The sequence below is a fragment of the Simochromis diagramma genome, unplaced genomic scaffold (assembly GCF_900408965.1).
Source record: "Simochromis diagramma unplaced genomic scaffold, fSimDia1.1 OVJJ01000816.1, whole genome shotgun sequence".
Taxonomy (NCBI): Eukaryota; Metazoa; Chordata; class Actinopteri; order Cichliformes; family Cichlidae; genus Simochromis; species Simochromis diagramma.
In genome coordinates, this window is record NW_024386908.1 from 5,022,903 (window position 1) to 5,050,894 (window position 27,992).

Sequence of the window (27,992 nt, forward strand, 5' to 3'; positions counted from 1 at the left end):
ATTAAAACACCAACAGCCTTCATTCAACTCAGCAATTAATCTCTTTTAATTACACTTCTTACATGTTGCAAAGATACATATACCAGTATTAAATTACAGTTTTAAAAAAATTATTATAAATCGTATGGAAATATTGTCATACATTCATGCATATACAAAGTATGCACTACCTTTTAATATAGCTGCGACAGGTGAGTTAGAAAAGCAGCGGTTGCTTGAGCAGAGTGAGACACTAGAGATTCATTCTATTTCCGTCCAAATTTTTCTTAGATTTTATTTTATTTTTCCTCTTAGTGGATTTGAGGAGCAAAGCTACAAAATGCTGCTTAACCGTTAGAAGCCACGTTCAACAACATGGCAGATCTGCTTGGACACATCTACTCCATGTCTGTTTCTCTTTAAGAATTTTTTTTTTCCTTTTTTTTGAAGATTACCATAAAAAAGTAGTTCCTTTGTCAAAAATGTTTAAAGTAGTGCAATGATATGGTTTCAAAGAAAAATCAATTAGTTAGTTACAGCAAAACAAAACTAAACCAAAACAACAAGAAAGAATGGGGAATTTAAAATGATGTCCCTCTGAAAACAAATGACAAAGACTGAAAATAAGTTACTACAAACACGCTGAGAAAACAGATGCACATTCAAACTTACACACAGATAAAGTAAAAGATTTTAAAAAGAAAGAAGAAGCAATTTCTGCTTTTATGAAATGTGTGAAAAACAGTTGTGCAAAATCATGGAAGTCAAACCCAACATGATTATAAACAACTACCTTCATGGTGAGTTTTCACAGGCAGAGGCAGCTGAGTCATGAAAGAGAGACAGACACACTCTGGAGGGGGGGCACTTACAGACCACTCATCATCTGGATGCAGAAATCCTTTGATCCAGATAGGATCTGAGACATTTTTCCTCTTGTTCTGGTTAAATCTGACCCTTGTTGTTTTCCTCATGTGTGTTTTGGGAATGGTGTCAAAGCAAAGTAAAGGGAACAACAACAAAAGCTAACCCCACACCGCCCCTCGGCGAGTTTCCTCTGCATGGCCCTATGACACACTGACTCTTTCACCTGATGAGAAACCCGACACGAAGCAACAGGTTTTTACCACAACAGAATAACAACTTCCCCCTCGTTGAGTCTGTCTCTCTTTCATGCCTGTAGACACAAACAACCTGAGCTACACTGATTGATTTTTTTTGTCTTTTTCTGATTTTCTTATATTTGTGTTATTGAATTTTATGATGAGGTAGTTACAACAGATAAACCCAGGCTATGGCTTTTTACCCTTATACAAATTAGAATCACTGTAGCTAGGGAAAGCCGCATGCTATTTGAGTCACAAAACATGCAGTAACGGATCACAACAGAAAAACTCTTTTTGTTTTTAAAGTGTTGGAGACTTTCTGTAACCCACAACTGATCGCTCAAAAAGTGTGCAACTTAATCCTTTGGTTGGACTGCATCAGCTGCCGCAACTTTTAAAACGAATGAAAAAACAAAAATAAAAGGGGAGAAAAAACACTGACACACTCACACACACATATATGTATCTTCTATATACAAGCCTTATACAACTGCACAGCAACAGAAAATGTGACACTTTTTTATATATTAAAAAAAAAGTTAAACGGTAGAACCAGAAGATTTGGTTCCTCTGAGCTGCACCACAGTGATAAAAACACTACATTCGCATTTACAATATCACACGAAGAGTGGGAACATGCTACATTAATAAAAGCTTAAGCCAACCATTAAGATATGTTTATAGTCTGTTGCCAAAAAGATGCTAATAATATAAAGCAAAAAAAAAGGGGAAATAGTTTGTACTTTTTGTTTTTTGCTGTGTTTTAATGGTTTCAGATAGTTTTAAGTGGCAACGGTGGAGTGTTTTACGAGCCATAAGGGCTTGTAGTCTAAGTTGTAATTTAATTACCTCGCTTTTACACATTCCTTTATTTTTTTTATCAATCTGAATAATAAATAGTGATATATGAAACATTATTATAATTTAAAACACTGACGTACAGCCACATTCCCTAAGAAACCTCCACCGCTGACCTTTTGCCCCAAAGGTTGATCCCAGTCACGTCACCACATTTTGACTACGGGCGAGGTTTTGACCCCACGCGCTGTGGGGTTAGAGTAAAGGCTAAACTTGTCAAATGAAAATCACTTATGACTTGCAGCAAGAGGGAGGGTGGGGAGAAAAAAAAAGGTCAAGGGCTGAGGTCAAATACTACTTAAGGCACGTTCAGAAGAACATTAACCTCTTCAAACTAGAGCCTGTTTTCTGTTGGATCCTGCGAGAGTGCATTCAGAATGATTTCACAGTATAGTTAACAAAAAAAGCTAACAGTATGAAGAGTATACAGTATTATTATTATTATTTCTAGCTATCCACAAAAACCGATTTCTAGAGTCTAATTTACTTGGGCAATGGTAGCTTCCTTGTGCTGAGTTATAAAGGTATGTGGTGTCAGAAGTTTTTAAGCCCATGCATGTATGAGCTTGTGGACAGTCACTTGCATATTGCTACATATCTACATGTGATGCATATGAGGTGATGTGAGGAGGGATGTCGACCACTTGGTGATCCTCCGCTCACTGTGCTTTTTCTACTGCCGAGAGGAAGCCTTGTTATGCAGGAGCCTCCGCTTCTTTACCTTGAAGAAATCTGCAGAGTGAGAGAACAGAGTGGAAATCAGTTATGAGTGTGACCACAGAGGTTTAACTTTCCTTGTCGTAATCAAGCAAATCCAGCGAACTCACCTGTGATCGCAGCCTGTCTGCGTTTCCCCGTTCGCTGGATCCGGTAGCACCCCCTAGTGGTTACTTCTAGGTACTCGTCCCCAGACCCAGACGAGGCGCTCGACCCAGGCGAACCCTCGCCCGACAAAGACGACGTCCGCCGTCTCTCCTTTGTCTTCTCAGCTCCAGACCTCGCCAGCGGTCGAACCGTGCAGCTGCGGTAAAACGCCGGCACGTCCTGACACCTTAGCGCCTCCCATTGGATGTTGGAGCCCTCTAACGGCACGTCGCTCTGGAAGTCAAAGTTCCAGCGCTTGTTGGCCACCTCCACGCTCATGCATAACAGTCGCTGGAAGTCCTGCTGCAGCTGCTGGTGATCCACGGGCCCAAAGAGGTTCTTCCGCACCGGCCCCGCCTTCAACTTCCAGGCCTCGATGCCTCCCAGGCGCAAAAGCTCTGGGTCGGATTCCATAGCTGGTTCCGCTATTGATTTAGAGGCCATCGCCATGTCCCTATCAGAGAGCAAACACACATGGATATATTAGTCCAGTGGAGTTCCAAATGAGGTGTGATCTGAGGTTTTACTGGCACAGATTACACACGCACACACTCAAGCTTTTGAACACCTAAACTCCCGCCCTCACCCATATCGGCCTCTTGGGCGCCCACATGTTTTATGTGATCACACACACACACACACACATGTGCCCTCACCTGCTGAGTAACTGTTGCAGCAACAGGTACATGAGCTAACGCCAAATAAATCTCCAGCAACCCTCACTGGCCCGCTGCTTCAAAGTGAACCTAGAGCGACACCTGCTCTGGTGTTCACAGGCCAAAGGTCGACAGTAATGGTCAGAAGGTCGACAAAAAAATGTTTCCCCTGCATTTGTGACATTTCATTAGAGGCAGACTGATGAATTCTGAGCGCAGCCTCCGCTGGTTTCCAACTCCCAGCCAAACCCAGTTAACATTTTACAAACAACTCCAACTAACTTCCCGGGGCTTAAAAAGAACAAACATGGTATTTGGGATAGGCAGTTATTGCCACGCTCTTAATGCAGCGTAAAAAGTTGTCTTTCCTCTCTGAAGGCAGACCTAAAGCTAAAATAAATACATAAACACTAAATGATTTTGCCCATGCAAATGTAGGTCAAAACCCTCAGGAAGGGGGCCCAGCGCTGGAAATTGGTTTGTGGTCATGAATTGCCTTTTTTTTCCCCTGCCTGCATAACTGATTTAGAAACGCTCCGTTAAGACACTTTGCTCTGTTTTTCCAGAGGTGAAAACGCACTTTACAAATTAACCTATTCTGCTCTTGAACATACCAGCACTCTATCGGGCGAAGATAAGCCTGAAAGACAGCAATTAGACCCTGGGTTGGGGGGTGAGGGAGTTGCGCAACTGTCTGACACCTAATACTTTATAATGCTTATACTTTCACACGTACACTTAAATGCATTTACGGCACCTGCACACCCACAGGAACCGTTACAATGTCCCAAACCACAACAATTCAAACACTTTCCTAAGTGAGTGCGTATTACATATTTATAACTTCAATGACCTATTTTAACTCACATTACCGTACAAAAACATTTAAAAAAAAAACGGGCACATAACAGTTTTTGTGTTCAGTAAGAGGACCGCGCTCCCTGAGAGAAAGTTGTTTGCGTCGAAAATGAAGTGGGCGCGGTGTGCTGGTGGTCAGGTTTCTACTATGCTCGGTGTCCCCGAGGGAAAAAAAAATCCTCCACTCCTCAAACTAAACATAAATAAATATATATCCCTCCACTTTAAAATGCATTTATTTCCTTTGCAGCACTATAACACTGGCATTAAACTGCGGATAAACGCACAGCGGTGGGTGTTATTTTTTAAGGTTTTGCGGGTTAACAAGGGAGCAGCCAGAGTTCGTGACGCAGTTACATTAAACGAGGATGTGGGTCAATGAGATGCGACACACAAACAGCCTCATGTCTTTTCTAGTCTCTTCGCCCTTGCTACATAAAACAACACACACGCACTATTTTTTCTTACGAAAGCATACAGAACGCTTACATTTAAGCAGTGAGGCGAGCAAACTCTGTTAGCTTCAAAGAAAGATTAAAACAAAGCTAGCGTCTTATTAAGAAAAGGAAAAATAAAAACTAGCCTATATATGTCTATAATGACCACCAGCAATATTAATACTAGTATTATAAACATTATTATTTTTTATCTTACCATAGGCGTCAGTATCTCAGAATAGTCCGGTAAAAGTGTCGCTTTGACTGCTCCAGCTATTTTGTCGCACCGGTTTGAGGAATTAACGGTGTTGCTGTGTGACAGCCCTCGCGGACATAAACACTGTCACGCTGCAAAGTTTCACTCAAACACTACCCACGGGTGGGTCGGTCCTGTCCCCTTATCCGCGACTTGTTTGTTATGGACTGCGAAGAGACAGGGGACGTCCTTACGCGAGAAGTCGGTCACGTGGTCGCCACCAAAACAAGGTTGCTGGAGCGCAGCCACGAGGTTAGTAACGATATAATAGTTTATTAGCGTGATTAAAATATGAAGCACGTTGCACTTCTTTTGGAACAAAAAAAAAAATGCACACAAAAAAACACCTACACCTATAAACGTGCTACAGGAAATAGATTAATAAAAATGTATCACATTTTAATAAAGACAAACTTCTTACCTCTGATATGTTTGCGAAAATGTGAAATTCCTCGCAGCTCTCTTCCCAAACCTGTTCCCTCTTCGCTCTCCCCGCGCTGTGTTTCGCTTCTCCCTCTCGGCGCTCAGAAGTAGGTCAAATATTTTGGCAGTGGCCGCCATTTCCCCTTTTTCGTCTCTCAAATGTGACACACAGTTCTCGTGTTTGCTTGCATCACGTTTTATTTTGGCGACGTGCCCGTATCCTCGAGTCACGTTGAGCTGCAACGTGACAGGGCTGGACAGACAGACTCATTTGGACTTGACCTACATTTTTCCAGTTGAATACAAATTTCCAACCAAGTAGGGAATAAAATAAAAAAAAATCACCTGAACTTACTTCACAGGATTCAATGCATTTAGTAAAAGAGGAACTTGTTTTTTTTAACTCAATTGCTACTTCTCCCCTTGACCTCTTGACCAACTTATTATCATAAATACTGAAAAGAACATAATGTACTTAATGCTTTCTGACCCTGAAGAAAATGAATTAGATTTAATCTTGTGCAATGTTCCAGTGCAGCTCTGAAAAAACGACGTGACATTGTACTGCATGCCATCACACATGATGTTTTCATTGACAATTTGTCTGCTGACCAAATTAATAAGGTGTTTAATACATTAAATCATATATCTGTTTATGTAAAACGTGCATAACTCTCTATCTTTTGGGACTTGATACAAAGTTAAGTCAGGGTGCGTGGAGCTTGGATAAACTTTGTCCTTGTGAGTAAAGACCTTTGGTTCAATGAGTAAACCATTAACGAGGAGGACACCAAACAGTAGACCCATTGTTGGGTTGTTTGGTGTTATAATGTATTATAGGAGTAAACATAATACTATGTTGCTGTTGTTGTTGGTACCATTCAATGAATTGTTTCCAGAACAACTGAAAATGAGTGCAAAAACAAAGAGATGTTCCGTTGTTTCAATAACACCTTCATACAAAACACATTAATTGCACTCAAAATCAAATTTTACAGTTGAAGACTGAGATTGTAAAATAATGTCCAAAGATTTAGAGACCGGTGTTATCTTTAGAGATGATTTGCCAACACCACAGTCACGTTTCAAGATAAAGCGTGTACCAGCCCTGTTAAAAAAATAGTCTGAGACTATGTGCCATATCACAGTTTTATTACATTGTTTCTGCCAGTTTTAAAATCTATTACATTTAACTCCCTTCAGGTTCCTTCCACAGAACGTGCATGTTAGGGTGGTTTTACACGACCTAACAGTCATGGTTTTTTTTAATAGTTCTTTTACTTTAGTTCAATTTATGCTTTTTTCCCAGTGGTTTGATTTCTTTTCACACAGAAAAAAAGCCAAGGGAATTCCAAGTGAACCAAAATGCGCAATTTCAAATCTTGTGAAGATGTTCAGCCTGTTTTGGCCACACGTGTCTGGTGAAGCAACAAAAGTAAATAGAGTAATGACGGTGCTGTGTTCTGGAGTGCTGGAGAACGTGGAAAATTTACATTCATTTCACAGCCAGTTACTAGACCGTAATGACCTTTGCACATCTATGGTACCCTGCCGCATCCCAGAATGCAAAGCAAAAAATGCTATGGAAAGGTGGTAGTTGAGTTGCTTCACATTCACACTACAAATAAACCACGGAGCAGTTCATTTGGAGCCCCCACCCCTTTCTTGCCATACAAGTGTTTTCTTTTTACTTTATACTTGAATACCTCCCACTTGTCTATATATGATGTAATTTTAGTGATGTTCAGGGACCCCTTCAGTGTGGCTCTTGTTCGAGAAATTAGTTACATCCATCAATAGACTTGTAACACGCAGACATCTACAGTCTAAATTCATTTAAATCATCACTGTCGTCACTATTTCCTGCCTGCCTTCCTTTTATTTCTATTTTAGTTTTTAGTTTTTACTGTCAGTGAGCACTGGTGGTATTTTTGCATCCCTTTTGCTTCTTTTATCTTTCTGACACCTATTCTGACACATCATTTGTTCCCTTAACTTAAAAAATATTATTGTTCTTTCCTGTTGTACTCTCCCGTTTCCTATTGCTGCAGTGCCTCTTCACATGGGCAAAAAATTTACTGTTTTATTGCTTATCAGTGACATAATATAGAAGTCATCCAAGGGGCCTGTTAGCCAGCCAACGGCCCTCACTCCCAAAGGTTATTCAAGGATTTGCAAACACATACACGGACTATTTTTAAACTGTTTAGCACAATGAGTTATTCAAGTCTGACACAAGTAATGCTTTCCCTCCTTCAGTAAGAGATGCAGACAGAGGTTTATGAGCTCTTCTGGTCAATAATGCGGTAACGAGTGAATCATTTCCAGTGTGAATGCAACTTTAAAGGGTCCATTAGACTGCTATCATCCTCACAAAGAGTGGCACACACCAAAAGAGAAAAGAAACGACCAATTTGTGTACCTTTTTTTGTTCTAGTGCGTAGACATTCAATGGCATATCAGTACAGAAGCTCAGCGATTGCCAGATTATGTACAGGAAGATGCTGTAACAGCTTGAAAAGATGACACTTTCCATGGAAAACAGAAAAAAACCTCCATGTTTTCTTCCGGGGTCTACTTTCTCCACTCGTGTACTGATACGCAGGTTTTGTTTCTGTGGTGAGACCTGTCATTCAGCAGAATACTGCATCCCATCTGATGCGCTCACAGTGAAGATATGAATCGTGCTGTGGTGATGTCACAGATAGCTCGCGACACAACCAGTGTGGCGACCACAAAACCTCCTTAAGGCCTCGATTATACTCTGTGGCGGACAGAGAGAGCTGGAGACCCGACAGGCAAGCAGTCATTCCTGTTATACTCCTTTGAAGTCTGAAGCCTGGGGCATAATATGTGCAATTGGTTTACTTCATATACTTTACTTCAATTTACTTCATTCAGACCCTGCTCCAACCCAGAAAGTATCATCCTGGCCTTAGCCTGCCTTGTGCTTGTACCAGCCCAGCACCATCATCCAGTGCTGCAGTGTCAAGAAGTGAAGGTCTTTAAATGGCGACTTGACCCTGCCTTGAAAAGCATTCACAGCAATCACATTGACTCCTATGCTAAATTGCCTGACTTTAAGGCAAAAATATTGTACCATTGAAGAAAAGGCCCTCCATTTCCTGTTAATTATACCCTGAGTGCCTGGTTTACACATATGTAATTCTTCCATTTGTACTAGAAATAACTGTTATCCAGAGTGTAAAGTTAGGTGGAGAGATAGATCTACAAGTTAAAACAATACATTTCATAGTAACTGCCTTTCTTTCATGCTCCATAGAGCATCCAGAAAGTGTCAGGTTACGGTTACGTTTCACGTTTCTGGAGAAGGTTGGCACTGAAAAATATCTGTCACATGAATACTTACATGAGGGGACCGAGTGTCCCCTCAGCCAAGCATCTTTGTCACATTAATGGAAAGATACACTGTTTCTTTTTTTAATGATTCATTGTTTTAGGTCTCATTTATTTTAACACTAGTCAGTCAGGGTTGTGGCCCACTTCCCTAATGCCCTACTAATCTGTGTGTGAGGTGGCCTTTTTATACACTGTAATATTTGAGGACTCAGCAGCAGACAATGAGTCCTCAGCAGCATGATCCCTCACTGTTTTGTCAGCTCTCTGACCTGTATTTACAGTCAGCTTATTGTTCCACATTTAATTCCTAATCCTCTTCTTGTTGTCTACAGTCCTGTGTGTGTGTGTTTTGGTGCGCCCGCCCCCTTTTCCCATTCTTAATCCTGTGCTTTATTTTGCAGTTGCATATGCAGTCATTAAGCCCATTGTAACGGCTCCACGGTCAGTGCCCATTGAATATATTAGCACTCTTAGTAAAACAACAGTCATCATAGTACAATGTGACTTGGTCAGAAGACTGGAAACTGTCATGGTGAGCCTTGTGATTGCAAAAAAGAGAAGAATACAGCCTTTTTTTTATTATAATGTTACTGATTCAGTGCACAAACAAAGAAAACAACAGAGAGTCCACTAGGAACCCTATAATACACCTCCTTCACATTTATCTGATAATATTGACAATAATACTGACTTTCACTAAACCACAGAATCACATTAAATTACCAATTAAATACTGTTGGTCACATTATTCCCCGTGCTGACATATAGCATATGTAGGAAGGTGTTACAATACACACTGAGGTTAGGCTCATGTTCCTTTGTGCCTTCATTATTTTAAGTACTGCTTTAACTACCAAATATTGTGCCATGCAGAACTTAAAATGCAGTTTGGTTTCATTCCGGATGAGATTGAGGTTTCAGAAAGGTGCGTGTCTAGAGATAATTTTCCAGCGTTGAAGCTTTGGTGCTGAAGATGCTCTGAGGAAAACACCAAAAGAACGTACGGCACGTACCGTACGCCAGTCTCGTTTGAGCAGGAAGCGTCTGTATTGAAGGGGGATGCTTTCATAGAGATAAGGAGGACAGAAAAACTGGTGAGAGGAAGTTGTTGGTTCACAGGTGCAGTGCGGGGGTTTCCACATCCTTCTACCCTTCAGCTCCGGAAGCAAGCGCTGAGAAGAGGCTTACCACAGACAGGAGATTGTTTACATCAGTCATTATTTCCTAGCATACCACAACAAAATGCAGGCAAGGAGAAAAAGAGACACTTAATTGCACAAGAAGTAGAGGAATGGCAGCGAATTACGGGAAGTTGGTCTGCATGTTACATCACTGACATAAGGCTTCACAGCTGCCTGCTTACAGCCTTGCATTTGTTTGCATTTATGTCCATAAGCTAGAAGCTAACCTCCAGACAGCTCGTTTGTAGAGTATATGAGGAAACTACCCCCTGTGCAATACCAGATGGTAATCAAGCATTTATATTAATATTTTTGTTTTTTGGAAACAAAAATTGACTATAATGATTGTAGCATAGACACGTACATATATATCTGTATGTACCCTGTATGTCTGCTCCTACATCATCATGCATATAACAATTAAAAGTCTATGTAACATTAGCATCATCTGTGTCAAAGAGGATTTGGGCCTGCTTGAGAAATAATCAGTGCTTTACTGAATGTTGTTTTGAAAATGGATCTAAATCTAAATTTAATTGTACAGTTCAACAGTACGATGGCACAGTCTACAATCATTTGACTTTTAAGCGGTTTTCCTACGGGGCATATACGCTTTTTTGTGTGCTCACAAGTGCATGTGCAAATGTGTACACACAAACGTTCATGCAACAGATAAGGATCTACACCAACATACAAGCTGTACAAGCAGCAAAGATACCTGTAGGCCTCAACCGTGCATATGTTACATAAAGTAAAAAAAATAATAATAACAAGCCAGCTCCAGTAAGGACGGGCTGGTGAATTACAGGTAATATGGTGGTGGTGAAAAGTTATTGTGTTTAGAGAACAAAGCTACATATTTTGGAAGATCATTGTGGTTACTTTTTAGTGCACATCAAAATTACACACCGACATACAGTGACTGTGAAGCTGTTCAGTGATAAGCTAAAATTTTTGAGAATACTTCTTTACTGTCTTGGTGTGAGGTTCATGAGAAGCTCATTTATCCGTACCAACTGACTACTAACTGAAGTTACTTCCTTCTTAGCTTAGCTTAGCATAAAGACATCAAAAATAAATATAACAAACTTTGTTTGTTAATTAACATAATAATATTTTTAGGTTAGCTAACTCATTAGAATCTGTTAATTAAAGCACAACCTAAATGATTTCACTAAATGATTTGATTTTGAAACCAGCTTGCTTATTTGCTAAGGACTAGCCTATGACCATAGCACAGATAATTGTCCTTTTTGAAATATAGTGTGACCAGTTGTTACAAAATAGACTTAATGTTTTATTCGCTTTAAACCAAAATGAGCTACTTAGCCCATACATTTAGCAGGAAAGTGGTCGAGACTGAAAACCATTTTAGACTAATAGTTAATGCAAAAACTTCTTGGATGCGTTTTACGACACAGGAAGTTAAAAAAAAATCCTTTTAAAATGTCCAGTAGCACAGAGAGTAAAAGGGTCCAGTTTACTGGCAAGTGGATGAGGCCGAGCCTACTCGATGAGATCCACCTGTCAGACCTGCCACGCCTCTGATGCAATTATTCCAGGTGAATGTGAAAAAAAATCACCTCATTCAGAGTGCTTATGGAGGGGGGGGGGGGGCTATCCACAGAAACCCGAATTGATTTTCTACCAAGTTTTAAACTCTTGTTTTAATGCTATAAAGTTTAGCAGTTTATCATTGGAGCCTACAAAGGCTTAAGTGACACAAAGTTGTAAAAACTGCAGTTTTTACAACTTTGTTCATGACTATAATTCCCTTAGTATTCAGCCCTGCTATATTTAGCATCTAAAATTCTTCATTTGCCTGGTTTTCACCCCAACTTGCATGTTTTTGTTCTGCAAACCATAAAATCTGTTATTAGCAGGACATTAATATTGAATGGTGACACACCTTCAAAGCCAATGGTGGAGTTAAAATCAAATCAGGACATTAGTGCTGCAAAAAAAAACCAAAAAAAAAGGGAAAGAAAAGAAAAGAAAAAACTTTGTGAGTGAAAAATATGTGAGGAGTTTCCATGGGAGTTTCCACTTGTGGAGGCCACAGGTGGGGTTGTCACAGAGAGTGGGGGAGTCAGTCATATACTATTTTCATATATGTGCTATGTTGAAAGAGCGAGTCTGAGAGAGTTTGCTTTGGGTCTGGAGAGACCGAGGGTTCGGGGTGGCAGCTAGTTAGAGCTGCTCACTGGGGGGGATACTTGGTCGTCACGGTGAATGGCTCTAAGATGAAATTTGCCCAAAGAGACCCTGATTTTGTTTGTTTTGGGGGCTCCTCGAGGGGCTAGCGTTGGGGGGAAAAGATGCAGACAGGAGACTCTAACATTTATTTTTTCAGACTTGCGGTGTCTCATGCACCATTTCCTGAGTGTGCACTCAGCGTGTTCCCACTTTGCATTTTATCTGTACACTTAAAGTACTACTTGTTCTTTCAAGAACAGCCTGTTCTCTGAGGCGGTGCTTTCTGAAATATTGTTTCTGCAGAGTGTATTTGTGGGCGTGGGGAGAGGGAGGAGGAAGGCTGAAGGGCGGAGCGAGGCTGCTGTAAATCGATCCTTTGTTTTTATCTCTGCCTCTGTGTGTGTGTGTGTGTGTGTGTGTGTGTGTGTGTGTGTGTGTGTGTGTGTGTGTGTGTGTGTGTGTGTGTGAGGAACTTGTTTTGGTCTTACTGAGGTTAATTCAATGTCAAGACTAGAGCAAAAGTCACTGCAAGGCAATATGAAACATTAAATAAAACCAAAGCAAAATTTGAATTATTGCAAATGCATATAGGCTTAATGTGACTGCATGGTGAATAACTGCATGGAATATACTAAGAAACTTAAGTGAAGCTTTATTTTATGTGCCATTCATAAGTCCAGGAGGGCTGTCTGCTTCTCCTCCCTGCAGCTGAGCTAAAATAGGTGCTTCAGCTGTTGTGCTTTTGCCCTTATCTACATCTGGTGAACATCTGGTTTCCATCTGACTGTGCTCGTGTGGAACTGGGTTGGGTTGTGAGTGTGACAATAGTGCAAAAAAGAGAGAGAGAAAGGGAAGAGGAGAAGGTATGGAATATGTTCGTGAGCTTCGATAAAGTGTGCGTGACAGGCTGGCTGAGAGGACGAATGAGTTGGGGGGGTAGGGGGTGAGCTAATGACTTGCCGAAAAGAGAGAAAGATTGTGTGCGCTTGTGTGTGTGTGTGCGTGCGTGCATGTTAACCTTGCCTGCAACCAATAATCTCAATGCTGCCGTGACAAATTAGGCACAAATCTTTGCTGATGTGATTAATCTCATTGTTTCACAGAAAGTTTCTTTTTATTTTTTACACCGGAGACGATCACACCAGAAATCTGCATGGAAGAGTGAACTGGCATCTTTATCTCTTCAATGGAAACCTGTTGAGTCCTGTTTTTTATGGCTCAGTTTAAAGCGAAGTATTATACCATGACTGGGGGAAAACAGAAGGGGCAAAAAAGTTGTAAAATTAAGTACGAAAAGCACCATCAAACCTATGTGTGAGTCGGATTCTTGCTTTGTGAGCAGATGATATGACGATTAATGTTTAAGATGTCCATCTCTGGGGGAAAAAAGAAAAGGCCTTTGGGTTTTAAGGGGGCAGCAGGAGTCTGTATTAAAAATCCTCGATTTGGGGCCACAGGGTATTCATGGTAAGCAGGCCAGCTGGGTTGCTTAGGAACAACCTCTAAAGCCTGTATGAACCTTTCTGCATATACATTGTATTAGATAGAGTAAATGATAAGATGTGTTGCACCTTTTGTTGATCAATATCTCTTAATATGAGATTTTAAAAAGTGGTTCTAGGCTTGGAAATGTGATTTTTAAAATGATTTTCATCCTTTGTGTCTCTTTATATTGTAATACACTGTTTATCTTGGCGTTTTGTAGTCCAAAGCTGCATCTATACTGCAAGCACTTTGCTCATCGTTCGTGACTTTGAAGCTGACCGATGGCTTCTTGCAAAAGTTGTGTTGGGTACCCTCAAATGTGTTTACTACCAGGTCGTATGTCAATCACTGAAATCCTTCGCCTCACTGTTTGTCACACAAATGTTTGACTTGAAATAATATTTTAATGCTAAAATAATAAAAACAAATATAAAAAAGCATATTTTTATTTTTTAATAAGAATCCAAATCTGTTACTTCCCTGAACAGACAAATGTGGTTTAGGTTTAATGTTATGCCCGATTAATTTCTGAAAAAAGTCCAGTTTTTCAGTTTGTAGTTTTAAACAAGTTTTTAAAGAGCTTCCTGAAGTACTTGTGTTTTCTTGTTTTTATGGTGTAATAAATCTCTGAATCACCACTAGTCCTGGGTTGGAACCTCCTTTTGGTTTCAGAACCTTAATTCTTTGTAGCAAAGGTTCTTTGCTACAGTGCAGGACAGATCCATGCTTTCACATTTAGGTTGACGTCTCCATTTTTTGCTGCAACAGATGCTGGGTTTACCATCTTCTGTTGTCCAACTGGTGAGGTTAAGAAAGTTGTAGTCTCAGTTTCTCTTGTCTTCTGCTGCTGTAGCTTGCTTTGAGTTTTTCCTGACAGCACACATGTTCGAGTTAATCTCTCTATCCTAGTCCCTTGAACCAGTCTAACTGTTATCTGCTGACCACTGGCACTAACAAGGCATTTTAACACACAAAACAGGCACTTATTGAATATTTTCATGTTTTGTGTTGCTTTTTAGATCTCTTATAAACCCGAGAAATAGTTGTATGGAAAAATCCTAGCAGATCAGCAGTTTCTGAAATAATCAGACCAGATTGTCTGGCACCAACAAGCATTTTACATTCAAAGTCACTTTAATCGCACTTCCTTGAACTTCAGCTGGCCGTCTTAACCATTAAATGCATTAAGTTCCTGCGTTGAAATTTGGTCGACGACATACACTGTGAGCATTTTCACAGGTTTACCTGTAAGTCTACATGTAAATACATACTTTATCTTAGAGTAATATTGTAAAGGGGAAATGATGGTGCTATTTTTTTACCTTTCTGGCAAAGTATTATACAAACCCATTAATAACTTCACCATTTGCTGCTCTGCTACATTATACTGCACAAACTGCAGATAATATTGCAAACAAACTGAACAAACAGTGTGATGATCTAAACATCCATAAAGCATCTTTTTCTACATTAAGTTCACAGAAAAGTCCGTAAGGCCTCAAACACCCTCCTTAAAATAAACAACCCTCAATGTGTGTTTATGATAAAGAAAGTACTGTATGTGCACAATTCAGGCGCCAACTACAGTGTGTGTATGTGTGTGTGTGTGTGTGTGTGAATCAGGGGGAATGTGGCTTATGGTGTAAAGTACATAGATTGGGCAACAACATTTGAGATGTGCTGTTAAAAAAAAGTGTAGTTTGACACATTTGGTATCTTTGACAGCTTTAATTCTTGACTTTCATTTAAAGTTTCGTGGGCCTGAGCAATGTTGGATAAACTCACCTAGTTCCAAGAGTAAAGGTAATGACACTATCTAGTCTCTGATAAAAAAAAAAAAGAAGCTCAATGTCTGAGAAAAAGTGCTGGCTGTAGGTGCGCTATCCCTAAACTACATCCATGAGGCCTTAATAGGTCAGATTACAGCCAATATATTGTACATGTATAAGCACACTTCCTGCAACTCATCACGCAATATTATTTTTGGCATGAACACATCATATTCAGGATTGAGTTTCCTCTCAAACCACTTGTTTGTTCCATTCCTATCCATTGCTTATATTTGGTTCTTAGGACAAGGAGGAGCCAGTCTGTAATGAGCTCCCTTGAGAGACTGCAAAGACATGTCATTTTTTTCATCACTGGTTTTAAGTGTGTGTGTGTGTGTTGAAGGGGGTTGGGGGGAAAATATGTTTAAGATTCCACAAAACTATGATCTGGAACAGTGAGCCCAGAATGGCCCGCACTGGATATTGGACTGTAGAGGCGAAGGGAGCGTCCAGCTTCTTTGGCGAGGAATAATGTGTCCATTCCGCTTGACAGTGACTCTTCATGACTGTTTCACATCGCTATATAGAGGGGCCGTGGCCTGTCCGTGTTAGCTGCTTCTTCTTCTTCTTTTTTTGTTGCAAACAGTTCTATAAGTATTCATGAAACACAGGAGTGACAGCGAGGGAGCAAATATGTGTGCGAGAAAGTGTGTATGTGAGAGAGCAAGACAGGAAGCAACCAGGGGCCCATTCTCAGCCACAAAGTAGTAGTAGTGACTAAAAAGATTCACTTTAAGAGGAAGTGAGTTACTGTTGTGTTTGTGTGTTTGTGTATAAAATTGTCTGTGTGTGTGCTAGAAACTTCAGACTAAATATGAATAACCTACAAACATGTATGCACATATTGCGAAGTATTATACCATGACTGGGGGGAAACAGGAGCGGCAGAAAAGTTGCAGCTTGTGTGAATAAATTTGCACCGTTTATGTAATAAATGTGGTGAATTCACTCCTCAGGGGAACCCACAGTGGAAACCTTTGTGATCGTATGTTGTCTTACTTATGACCATATATGCTGTGTACAAAAAAACAGGCCATCTATTGCTCAGGATATCATGAGCTCATGAAGCTTTAGGCTTCATTTTGGCAAGACTCACAGGTCTTATGATGGAACACACAATCCTCCCTCTGTAATGTAACTTTTCTATATAAAGGAATATATATAAATGTAATATTTATATATAAATATTTTGAAATTGCTTTTCTGGGTCCTTATCTGGTCCTCTTTTCTGTCTAAATTTGCATCGTTTGGGAGAAGAAAAGTGGTTCAGTCGGTTTTTCATAGCTATACTTTGAACATGTTGTTCCTCATGAAAGAAAACATCCCCATTAAAAAAAGGGGGGGTGAGGAAAGGTTGAAAATAGCTGACATACTTTTGAGGAAGTCTCTCAGTTGGCACTTAATTGTGTTGCTCCATCTGGTGTTTTGTTGAAGTTACTGCGGCACAGATTTATGAGAATATAATACAAAATGTCAGCTTTTAACAGTTTGTATTCTTCAGCAGGTAGTTTGGACTTATAGCTCCCTCTACTGTTCATAACCTATATCACACTTCAAGTAGGCTGTGGGGAAAAAGGGAAACGGAATGGAGAATATTAGAAAGCATTTTTCTAATTTTCTGTTGTCCAATTTTGTTCCAGTTTTCTGTTTTTACCCTGACAGGAGTATGCTCTTCTATTGCTGCAGCCCACAGAAAACTACACACAGATGCAGAGATGCTCTTCTGCATAACCTGTTGTTAGGAATGCTTATTTGAGTTACTTTTTTCCTGTCAGTTTGAAGCAGTCGGGCAGTTTTCCTGTGACCTCTGACACCAAAAACGTATTTTCAGTTTTCTGAAATACTCACTCCCGACAGGGAGGTCCATCAACACATGCTGATGGACCTCCCTGTCAGTACAGTGCCAAAAGAGGCTTAACCGCACCCACTGAATAATCAAAACACAGTATGTACTGAATGTGATAGCCAGTCTCCCAGCAGCCTACAGTAACAGCTTAAAAGAGGTTTTATGGTTTGTTGCGTTTTGTTTTTTCTGAGCTTCTTTTTTATAAATATTGGTCCTCGATTATCAGAGATTGTGAGACCTTAGAATCCTAATAATAATTGAAGACACACCAGCTCCTGCATCCCAGCCTTGTTGGCAGCTTCATAAGAAAGATGGTGATGGCAGACCCTGAACCCGTAACTACCACAAAGGTTGTTTCTTTTCCTCTTGTTTTCAGTGCATTTTTGTATTACCAGCGGCTATGTGTTGTGCTTATTCAGGTGTGCCTTCAGTGAGGAGGTGGCTTACCATCATAACTAATTGCACACCACCTGGAGTCAAGATGACTGAACGGTCTACGGCGTTGCATTTAGGTCTTGCAGGAAATAGTTCATCAGGAATGCATGTGTGTGCATGTTTGAGTTGCTATTTGTTTCTAAGGCTATTTGACCTCAAGTTTAAATACATAAGTCAGATTCCATTCAGTTTAGGGTTATGCATTCGAGATCATTCAATTGTATATTATCATATATTGACAGATAAAAGCGTGCTCAAGCATCTTTGTAATCAGTGTTCAGTAGCTGAGCAAAACCTCTGTGTTCTGGTTGCCTTCTCCCTTGGAGGCGTGGGTTCAAATCCTGCTCCTGTGACGAAGCATTTCAAAATATATTTCATTCAGTATTTAAGAAATTTGCAAACATGTAAACATGGATTTATTTCTCACACATAAGTTGTAAGAAAGCTGATGGGAAACGCAGATCCTAAATGGATAGCACTGGGAATAATTGCGGGTTTTTAATGCTTCATGCACTGAGAACACAAAACATTGTGTGAATCAGTAGTGCATAAAGACTTGCTTCTTCTGCATTGCTCAGGCTGATCTTCAGCATCTATTCATGAGCTTGATCCTACTTTCACCTGCTCTGTCTGCCGGTGCAGGCCTCCTTAGATGACCTGGTGGTACCAGGGCCCACAGGTGCACCATATCCATGCTGAGCGAGGATACCTGATATACTGCCGCAGCTCAGAGGTCCTGAGCTCAAACTATCCTCTAGCCTCAGTCTCCTGGTAGCTTGTATTACAGGCACACACCACCACACCTGGCAAGAAGCAGCCTCACTCACAGAGCTTTTAACGTCATCACATTAGAGTAGTGTCCATCAATAATGGAAGTAATGGCAAAGCAAATAACGACTGATATGAGATTTTCTTAATTAGCAGAAGGACGTGTGTGTGTGATCATTTTGTTTATGCACTGTCAGATAAACAATAAAACATTCATGGATTTTTAATAATCACATAAACAATGACAAACTCAGGACACTGATGGAAATCAAACTGCAGGAATTCTGTTTGGCTACACAAGCAATTTTACATTCATGAGGCAGACCACAAAGACTGAAGAAAACTGTAAACCGGAGGCTAACTTCTCAGGTTTTTCTCAGTTTTTTACAAATGTCTGTCTGAATTGTGTGACTTTGTGAAAGGTGTGACTTTGTCAGGTCTTCCAGAGTAAGATGAACCAGCAAAGGTATTTATCAGTTTGCCAAATCTCATGGGCTATTGTGTCAGGATGGCAGAGTGGTTTAAGGCGCTGCGTTCAGGTTGCAGTCTCCTATGGAGGTGTGGGTTCAAATCCCACTTCTGACAGCAAGTTTCTCGTAGTTTCATGTAGCAAAAGAAAGATGAAGCTGCTGTTCATCATTACAAAACCAATCACTTTGCAGGGTTGAGCAGTGCCCAGCTAAGAGACCTGTGTTATGAGAAATTTAGATCTCAAATGCATTTTGTCAGAGTAACACTAAGAATAGTTGTACCCTGTTCATCTGAACAAGTCGGTTTCCTGCTATGAAAACACCTGAATGCAGTAGTGGCAGTCGAATCTACGCCTTAACCTGCTCAACCATCTATATCTTCCACAGCGCTTTTTGGTGATATAGATAATTCCACAGAGCTTCCTGTTTCATCTTAAGCCCTCAATACATGCAGCTGTTACAGAGGTTACAGATATGATATTATGGTTGGTGCTTAGAACTTTGGTCTCATAAAAGCAGATCTCAGTGTGTTTTGAAGTGAATTCAAAGTCCAAAGCATTAACCATTAGCCATCAGAATTGTTGTCTGCCACCCTCCTGGGAAGAGCTGAGGAGAGCCCCAAACGAGAGGTCACCCAGCAGCCACGGAGCAGAGGCTAGAGGGGGTTGCGGTGACGTGCCCGCAGGCTCTGCCGGCAGCCAGCTGTGCCAGAGAGGACCGGGCCTCAGGCCCAGAGGCCAGAGGCCTGAGGGCACCCCACCCCCCGGAAGGTGCCCAGCCGGGCCACAGGCACCAGGCCCCGCCAATCGGCCACCAGGAGTGAGCCGGTACATACATGAGCACCCAGCCCCAGACACCAAGAAACACCAACACACCTCTCAGGGCATCAGCCACTGGCAGGGAGTATGGTGAGGGGAGATGGGCCTCCATACCTCGAAGAGCTTAAGATGTTCCCAGAGAGGTGGATTCTAAGACCCAAGCTGACATATAGACACAGACGAACAGGCACACGCAGACACAAACGTGCATTCCCACCCCCATATACACAAACAGATACTCAGCACTCACCCGACGTGGAGACAGACATAAATAGACACTGTACACACATTCGCACTCCCCAAACATACTCTATATCCCAGGTCCGGGTACCCCTGCCCCCAGAGGGGCAAACCGTACCCAGACCCAGGAGATGTAACCCTTCTCTCTGGGGTGGAGGAAAGCAGATCGCCTCCTTATCTGCAGTAGCAGGGAGGCCCCGCATCCCAGACCCCAATCCGACGGCCAGCACCTCCTCCCAGCCGCCCATCCCTGATGGTTAACAGAACGGGGGTGAGTGAAGAAGTGCATTTAAAATACAGGAGGGCATGGTGCTTCCTGCCAGAGAGCAGCACGGCTCCTCCCGAAAACCCTCAGTGTCTATATGCATTTAAAATTGAGGGTAGGGCACCAGCGCCAGAGGTGGGTTTGAATACACAGACTATCCTCTGGATGCTGTATAACGTGCAGGAATCCATGATGTATATTAGCCTTTATGCATGTAGTGTTTCGTGTCCACTTTAAAAGGGAGCACTTTTGTCCATAGCTTAGCTGCACAAGCTAATGAATGACCTCTCTTTTGAACACAAAACGCCCTCACACAAAACAGGAGGGGTACCTCCAAAGTTTGGTTTTGTCCGTTCATTGATGGTAGTTTTGTGCTTGATGCAAAACACTAGTATAACATATATTTAACACATTGTTGTAGAGGTTAATTGTAGAACCAATCTGAGGGGGCACAGTAGGGGATTTTATTTTCTATATATATATTTTTCCCTCACAAGTTGCACTAAAATCTCTCCAACAGGGCTGCTGTTGGATCCATAACAGCCACTTTAGCCTGAGGCCCTAATGAATAACATGTGTTGCTGATTTTCTGTGTTGCCATTGACTAACTGAACAGCTAAGCGCTGATAGTAATGCTGTTAGTGTCAATAAACTGAGCCTACTGAAGTCTCTATCTCCTGTACTTGCTCTCAAACTCCAAACTATACTCGCCATAGTCAAGTTTGTTTAGCAGCTCCATTCAGTGCTCCACACCTCTGTGCTTGATCTCTCATCCTCAGGTTATGTCACATTCCAGGCAACATGTTGGGACAGAAAGCTCACCTGAAACTAACAAGAAAGTGATTTCGTGCCCTTCCTTTGGACCTAGCTGCAGATTAGCATGATTTTCCTTGAGCTGAGGGACAACTTCTTCGTATCTTGTTGGAAAATTCAGAGTGTTTGTGAAACACAGCCTTGTTTTCCTCCTCCCCCCCCCCCCCCCCCCCCCCCCGCTGTTATGACACTGATGGAAACACATCAGGAGCTGATAAGTGTGTAACCACACCTGTATCCTCCCCTCAAATCTCCCATCCGCAGCTTCATTTTCATATTTCCTGCTGGGTGCTTTTTCACCTTTTGTTGTCTTTTCTCTCATATTTGATCCGGCAGTGCCAGTCTCACCCTCTCTCCAACCCGGTTCTCCCTCTCTTTGTCACTGGTTGTCGATCAACCAGTCAGTGACATGTGGAATTTTTCATCACCTCGCCCCGGGGGCACCATGCTGCCTGAGCCTGTGTATCGTGCTGCTTTTTTTTTCCAGTCCTGCCTTCCCTCTCTCTCTCTCTCTCTCTCTCTCACACTCATGCACACTCATTCTCTCCCCGCGGTATTATTCTGAGTCAGCCAGTGGCAAGCTATGGTTTGTTGTTTGTGGTCAACCCAGCTGCATGGGGTAGCAGTAGCTGTCAGTGACTGATCAGCTCTCCATGGCCTATCGTCCCTCCAGCTCTGGCTCCTACACTGTGGTTATCATCCCGCTTAAGACCAGTCTGTGCAGCGTGGACGCACTTCGCTTCTACCTATGGGTGAGGATAGAGGTGGTATTTGTGTGTCTGTACTTACATCATCTGTTTTGTCTCCCTGTTTTTTTTAGGAGTTGTATGAATGATCAAACTGTTGTATACTAAACATGCTTTTGATGGACTCTTCTGTCTCTGGGGAAGTGTCACTAGTTTGGTACATTTGGCCAACCTGCAATAACCTGACTTTTCCCACTTCTCTGGAATGTAACATCCATCATTTCTGTGTTGATTTTGACTCATTTACTCATTATTTTACAGTATTCTTATAAAGAGACAAGTTTATCTAGGCTAAATGGCAGCATATTTCACTAGTAAGTTCAACCGGTACAAGCTACAAGCTACAAGGAACGAGTGCCAAGAAACACAAACAACTAAAGTGCAGGGACATAAATGTCAGAAATCTTATCTGTTGATTAGAACTGAGATTGTTAAACAATTCTTTTCATTAATCTTTGAACAGACAGCAAACACAAGTGTAGTCTCACAGACAAACAAAAAACTTTTTTAACTTTTTAGGCAAATTCAAAGAGGTAAAAACGTCCAATTTTAAGTCTTCATGTCTGCATAAAGCTAATTCAGTGTCACACGAGATGTCCTCAGTTCATTCTTTGATTGCACTGTAGGACAAAGGCAATTTTAATAATATGCCTAACATGATATCTGCACATTTTTGCTGCCGTCTGAGGTTTTATCACATTTATTCTGTTCTGTGTTAAACTCAACTGGTGAATACCATTCCTTTCAAAAAAAAAGGCATGGTAAAAATTCAGCATTTTTAAAGCTGGATAAGTTTTGCAAAAGAGGATTTTGTGGTTTCTAAGTGCCTCCTTAGATTGCTTGGTGGAGTATTACTCAAGTTACTTGACAGGCTCAGGCTCAGGGCTCTCTACTCTCACTGTCAGTCAGGTTTTTCATGTGTCATGCTGTAATAACATCCAACTTTTGGCAGCTGTGCAAAAAGCTTTTTTTTTTGTATGATTTGCCTCAGGTAAACACTGCTTGCAAAGTACTAAAACAGTGGATTAACAATTCATCCATATCTTTTTGTCTAGCAGTAATAAGTTCTGACTGTTATTGAATTCCAGCACACAGCTAGACTTGCCTCACACAGCACAGAAGTGTGCCTCGACACACCATTGGGGAATGGCTTTGTTAGTTGAAAAGACACATTTTGGATTCATATAATGATGATGCACCACCCTCTGTTCATTTGCAATGCTACTCTGCTGCACGTGCTGCAAACAGTGCTGAGATAAATGTTGGAGCTGCTCTGCTGAATAAAATATGTGATGACAGCATTTCTAAACTATCCTATTATTGGATTATTAACATTTAAGAAAAAAAGGTTTACGCTTATGAGCCAAATAATAAGTAACAACCTCCTGCCACCCATGTCAAATGACCTAATTAACAAAACAATTGATTGACTATTAAAATAGTTTGTAGTTAGCTATTACAGCTATAGTCTTGATGGTGTACCCTGCAACACACCACAACCATCAGAAAATCACACCAGGCATCAAAAATAAGATCAGCCTGATATCTGTGCAGTGATATCAGTCACCATTCAGTCGATAATTAAAAAGAAAGTGAAGAACAAAAACTATATTTTAAACAGTGCTTCCATTATATTTTTATCCATGGGAGAGAAGTTTAATAGGTGCTAGCTACCAAGGGGCAAACTCCAGAGCTGAAAAAGTGGCAAAAACTGCAGTTCCTGTAGCTGCCACTTGAGGCTGGCACCAAAATGAAGTTAATCTCCACAGACAGGTTGAAGTTTAGAGATTAAAAAGCATATTTACTGCCTGGTACAAAATAGGGTTTGCGCCTGTGTGGGTAGTTTTCTCTTTTTAATAACTCACCTGCCTGTATAATTGGCTTGTTAGCCTCAGCATTAATTGGCTCAATTAACGTATTCCTGCACCCAAACAGTTTGTGAATGCAGCTTTCTGACCAAGCTAGCTAGAGTTAGCTTGATAAATTAGGGCTCCACCCTTTCTTCCATATATGGCAGCTGAGGTCACGGTGACTACTTTCATCTTTGATACTGCCTGTGGAATTGCCATGATATTTTGCAGTTGTTCTCTTGTGGTAGGGAAACTATATTCTGCTAATGTCAGTATGTTTAGCATAAAATATCACGCAAACCGCGTTTTTTACTTCTCATGAATTTTACATTTTCTAACTGGAAAAACGTGGATTTTTAGGGGTTAAGGTCACGGCACAATCCTATAGAAATAGTCGCAAGTTTAATGGTTTCCTTTAAACATTAACACGTTTGAGACAAGAAAACAGAGAAAACTATAGAGCAAATGTGCATGTTTTCTCACTAACAGCTAACCAGCCCAGTGGTGTATATGCTTTCTACATTCTTTTCTTTTTTTTTAAATGTAGTGTTTGTTTGTGATAACAGTAAGCCGACTCAATGTGACAAACTTGTAGATAATATTGAACCTGATCTCTTTTTCTCAAGGCTCTCAGAGAGTTGAATGTTTTCACAATGTACATTTTTGGTTAACTATCATAACTGAATCATATGTGGCAAACTGATAACATAAGGTTGACAGCCATGGATTAAGAGGTCATGTTAGCAATATTCAGATTAACAGCACGTCTCATTAATACTTCTAGCTTTTTAAATTTGTTTTCCATTTGAACAGCACACTCACTCACTGTGTGTTTTTCAGACAAGTTGAATTGTCACGTAAAGGTGATGCGCATCGTTGTATGTATAAAGTGCGTGTGTTGAGTCAGGTTGCGTTCAGTCATTTCTATCTTTGCTTTATTCGGGGTAGCGTGACTCTACAGTCATCCCAGTGACACATTCCCACATGTCAAGCTCGATCTTCACAGCTTCCTGTTGAAGGATCAGTGTAACCAGTTTTCCGTTAGCAGTAAATCTACTAACGATCAGCAGCCGAGCCAGAATAAATTTAGACTATTAACTCTAAAATAGAGAATAGAGTTTTCGGCCTCACTGTCGTTGAGATTACAGTGACTCTAATGGTCTGAAGTCATGAAGCCCCACCGCCACATGTCATGTTTCTCACTGTGTGTCTTTGTTTCAGCCTATTTAAAGAGCCTGTAACCCCGCTGTAACCCCGCTGGGCATAGACTAAAGAGCTAAAGGCCACCTGCTGCTCAGTGTTGCCTGGTACACAGTGCCTCGGGGCCTCTGGTTTACATGCTTCTATACATGAACCTGAAGGTCAAACATGTTAGCCTAGTACACAGGGACATACCAAAACTGGTTCTATCATATAACTCAGCACAAATCCAAAGTTTTCCATTTCATTTTACTTCTTTGTGTTTCAGATTAAACGGTTGAAGGATCTGGAGAAGGAGAAGGACGCTCTGTGGTCTGGTCTGGAGATTCTGGAGAAGGCTCGGCTCTGGTATCTCCAGCGGCTGGAGGAGAACAGGGCTTGGCAGGATAGCATCGAAAGCAGAAGTGGGTTTGTCTCCAGAAATGAAGATGGAGCAGAGGTACAGAGAAGGGCCTCTTTGATTTTACTGACATGAGGCTGTCATGTTTAATAACGATGAATGATTACAGTCTTAACTTCCTTCTGACTTTGAAAAGGCTTGTAATTGTAACACAATCACAACTGGCTGCCTTATTGTCGAGGCTGAAGGATGGAAGTTGCATCGGGCCTTACCATAAATTTTAGCATGCACAGCGTCCAAGTTTAGTGGTCAATATCTGAAAAATTGTGGAAGACTTCAGCCTCATTCCTAAACGACAAACATTTCCTGTAATTACATCATTTTAAGCATCTATTTCATTTTCATCTGTTAGTGAGAGCATTCCTCACCAATCATGAAGATGAGACTTGTGCTTGGCATCCATTCGGGTGTTTCTAAGCCCACTAACAGTTCTGTGTGCCTGTCCTCAGGCTCGCTCCTGCCTCCTCAGGTCTCGTATCCAGCGGGTGAACGGTTCTCTGGGCTCTGTGATGAGTGAGCCCAACGCCATGACCAGCAGCAACCCCTCTCTGCTTGAAGCAGTGGCAGACAGTGACCTCCGGTGGCACAACTCAGTACTGACTCAGGTAAAGAAACAACCCTCAAGGAGGTAGAAGAAATACATTTTAATTAAATATTGAAACATCTTCTTTAAGAACTTTTAATAAAGTTACGTGAATAAGTTTTGCATCAGCGTTCTTATGATTTGTCCCTTTGTGTAACATTGTCATTTTTCATGTTTAACAGGAGGTGAAGAACAAGAACTGTCAAATATCCTTGTTAGAACAGGAAAAACACGCTCTCCTCAATCAACTCCATGCACTGAAGAACTGCTGACTATAAGCTTACACGTGTATTACACCCCAAACTTACATTTAACTGGATATCATACAGTTATTTGCATGTAAATATGTATTTAAATTAATAAATGATAGTAAATGATACATTATTTTTTTCTTTGCTTTGTGTGCAGTGAACCAGCCTGACTGGAATGTTTTTGAATAACTTGACTGACGTGTTGAATGTGCTGCATTTGTTAATTCCTCATGACTATCATTTAACTTTGACCACTTTATGCTCTCTGCTGCTGATGACACATTTAGGGTTATGTCAACATCCAAGTATTCCCACAAATTTGTTCCTGCACTATTTGTCTAATTAAAATGTAAAAGTATATTAAATAACAACTGCAAGTCCAGAAAAAGATGCACGAGGCTTCATTTGAACCGTAACACCTTCTAGTTTCTGTAAATGTGCTTGCTGGGCACGTGAATAAATCATATTCTAACTGTAAGAGACCCTGTGAATATATTCAGTTGTATGTAGACGTACAGTTGAATAATAGATACACCTGGATCACTGCATTGATTCTTTATGAAATGAAATGTCTCCATGTTTGGAGATACTCTCTGAAATGGATGGACACAACATGACTAAACTGATACCACATGAGCAAATTAATTTTTTTTTTTTTCCTTTACTGAATGCACTGAGTAAGTGCAATAAGTGAGCAATAGTGTTTAGTACTTCTCCAAAAGACACTTGAAGCAAAGTAATCTCATTATAATAAAGGCTTACAAATTTGAGAGACTAGCCCATGTCTCAGTTTTAATTACGTTCATTTCAATGTAATTTATATAGCACTAAGTCACAAAACTAGTTGCCTCAAGGTGTTTTATATTTATATTTATATTATTAGCAAGACAATCCCAACAATCACACGAACCCCCAACGAGTTAGCAGTTGGCAACAGTGGGAAGACAAATTTACTTTTAACAGGATGAAACCTTAAACTGAACCAGGCTCAGGGAGGGGCAGCCATCTGTTACAACCAGTAGTTGATCACTTAATAAGAAGTACAGAGATTCACATTGGTGGAAAAGTGAACAAAAGAATGATCATCAATTCACATTAAGAAAAACTGCTGATAGCTAAATGACTGTTGCTGCTACTGTCTTTAGAGGGTGTCCTGTAAAGATTACAAGAAGAGCTCAAGAAACAATCCTGGAAGAGTTGTTCAAAACAAAACAAAATTTTAAAAAACGGAGAAACAAAAATATACAACACTGTTTCGAGGGGACACGGTACGGGACATCAGCTGCAAAGCCTCATTCCCACTGTAGAGCACGGTGGAGGGAGCATCATGGTTTTGGGCTGCTTTGCCATCTCAGGGCCTGGACTGTGAGAAGTCACTGAGGGGACAATGGTTTAAGGTGGTATTTTGAAGTGGTTACTTCAAAGATGGGAACCAGGTCACAGTGAGTTCTCTTCAGAGCAGTAAGTCTGGTTTCAATCAGCTTGCATTCAATGAAATCAAACTGGCAAATAAATCCATTCTTTTTATGGAAATATTGTGATTAGCTGTAATTTTAAAAAAGAATCTATTACTGTCTGCATTTACTGGAATTTACAATAAGTAGGGATGGCTGTAGCTCAGGAAGTACATCTACAAATTAGAAGGTTGATGGTTCAATCCCTGGCTGCTCCAGTCTGCATGCCAAATTTACTTGGGCAAGATACTAACCCCAACTTTCTCTCCAATTGGAGTATGAATGTTGAAATTCCTCTACTAATAGTGACATGGTTGCTTAACTTCAGAATGAAATAGGCACTCAGTTGGGCTCATTCGCTGTAG

General features: G+C 40.9%; 2 protein-coding genes across 4 annotated transcripts; one reads left to right on the forward strand and one right to left on the reverse strand.

Moving 5' to 3' along the window:
- Positions 1–22: 22 nt before the first annotated feature.
- cdkn1d (cyclin-dependent kinase inhibitor 1D) lies at positions 23–5,590 on the reverse strand. Of its 2 annotated transcripts, none has more exons than XM_040035093.1 (3): positions 5,436–5,590; positions 2,771–3,261; positions 23–2,675 (listed from the first exon to the last, which is right to left on the reverse strand). In XM_040035093.1, exons 1-3 carry the CDS (start codon positions 5,573–5,575, stop codon positions 2,617–2,619), a joined length of 690 nt encoding a protein of 229 aa, XP_039891027.1. In that variant the 5' UTR covers positions 5,576–5,590; the 3' UTR covers positions 23–2,616. The 2 variants fall into 2 exon arrangements, with proteins under 2 accessions (XP_039891027.1, XP_039891028.1); XM_040035094.1 differs by lacking the exon at positions 5,436–5,590 and adding an exon at positions 4,976–5,154.
- On the forward strand, positions 5,160–27,727 carry sapcd1 (suppressor APC domain containing 1). Of its 2 annotated transcripts, none has more exons than XM_040035096.1 (4): positions 5,160–5,266; positions 25,208–25,378; positions 25,789–25,944; positions 26,105–27,727. In XM_040035096.1, exons 1-4 carry the CDS (start codon positions 5,177–5,179, stop codon positions 26,192–26,194), a joined length of 507 nt encoding a protein of 168 aa, XP_039891030.1. In that variant the 5' UTR covers positions 5,160–5,176; the 3' UTR covers positions 26,195–27,727. The 2 variants fall into 2 exon arrangements, with proteins under 2 accessions (XP_039891030.1, XP_039891029.1); XM_040035095.1 differs by lacking the exon at positions 5,160–5,266 and adding an exon at positions 21,383–21,895.
- Positions 27,728–27,992: the final 265 nt, after the last annotated feature.

Excerpts from the sequence above, each read along its gene's own strand:
- sapcd1 (XM_040035095.1), top strand. The coding sequence starts at position 21,797 with ATGGCCTATCGTCCCTCCAGCTCTGGCTCCTACACTGTGGTTATCATC. Across the intron at positions 21,896-25,207 it reads CACTTCGCTTCTACCTATGG|ATTAAACGGTTGAAGGATCT; the intron begins GTGAGGATAGAG and ends TTTGTGTTTCAG. Across the intron at positions 25,945-26,104 it reads ACAACTCAGTACTGACTCAG|GAGGTGAAGAACAAGAACTG; the intron begins GTAAAGAAACAA and ends CATGTTTAACAG.
- cdkn1d (XM_040035093.1), bottom strand. The coding sequence starts at position 5,575 with ATGGCGGCCACTGCCAAAATATTTGACCTACTTCTGAGCGCCGAGAGG. Across the intron at positions 3,262-5,435 it reads TTTTCGCAAACATATCAGAG|GGACATGGCGATGGCCTCTA; the intron begins GTAAGAAGTTTG and ends GCTCTCTGATAG. Across the intron at positions 2,676-2,770 it reads CAGACAGGCTGCGATCACAG|ATTTCTTCAAGGTAAAGAAG; the intron begins GTGAGTTCGCTG and ends CTCACTCTGCAG.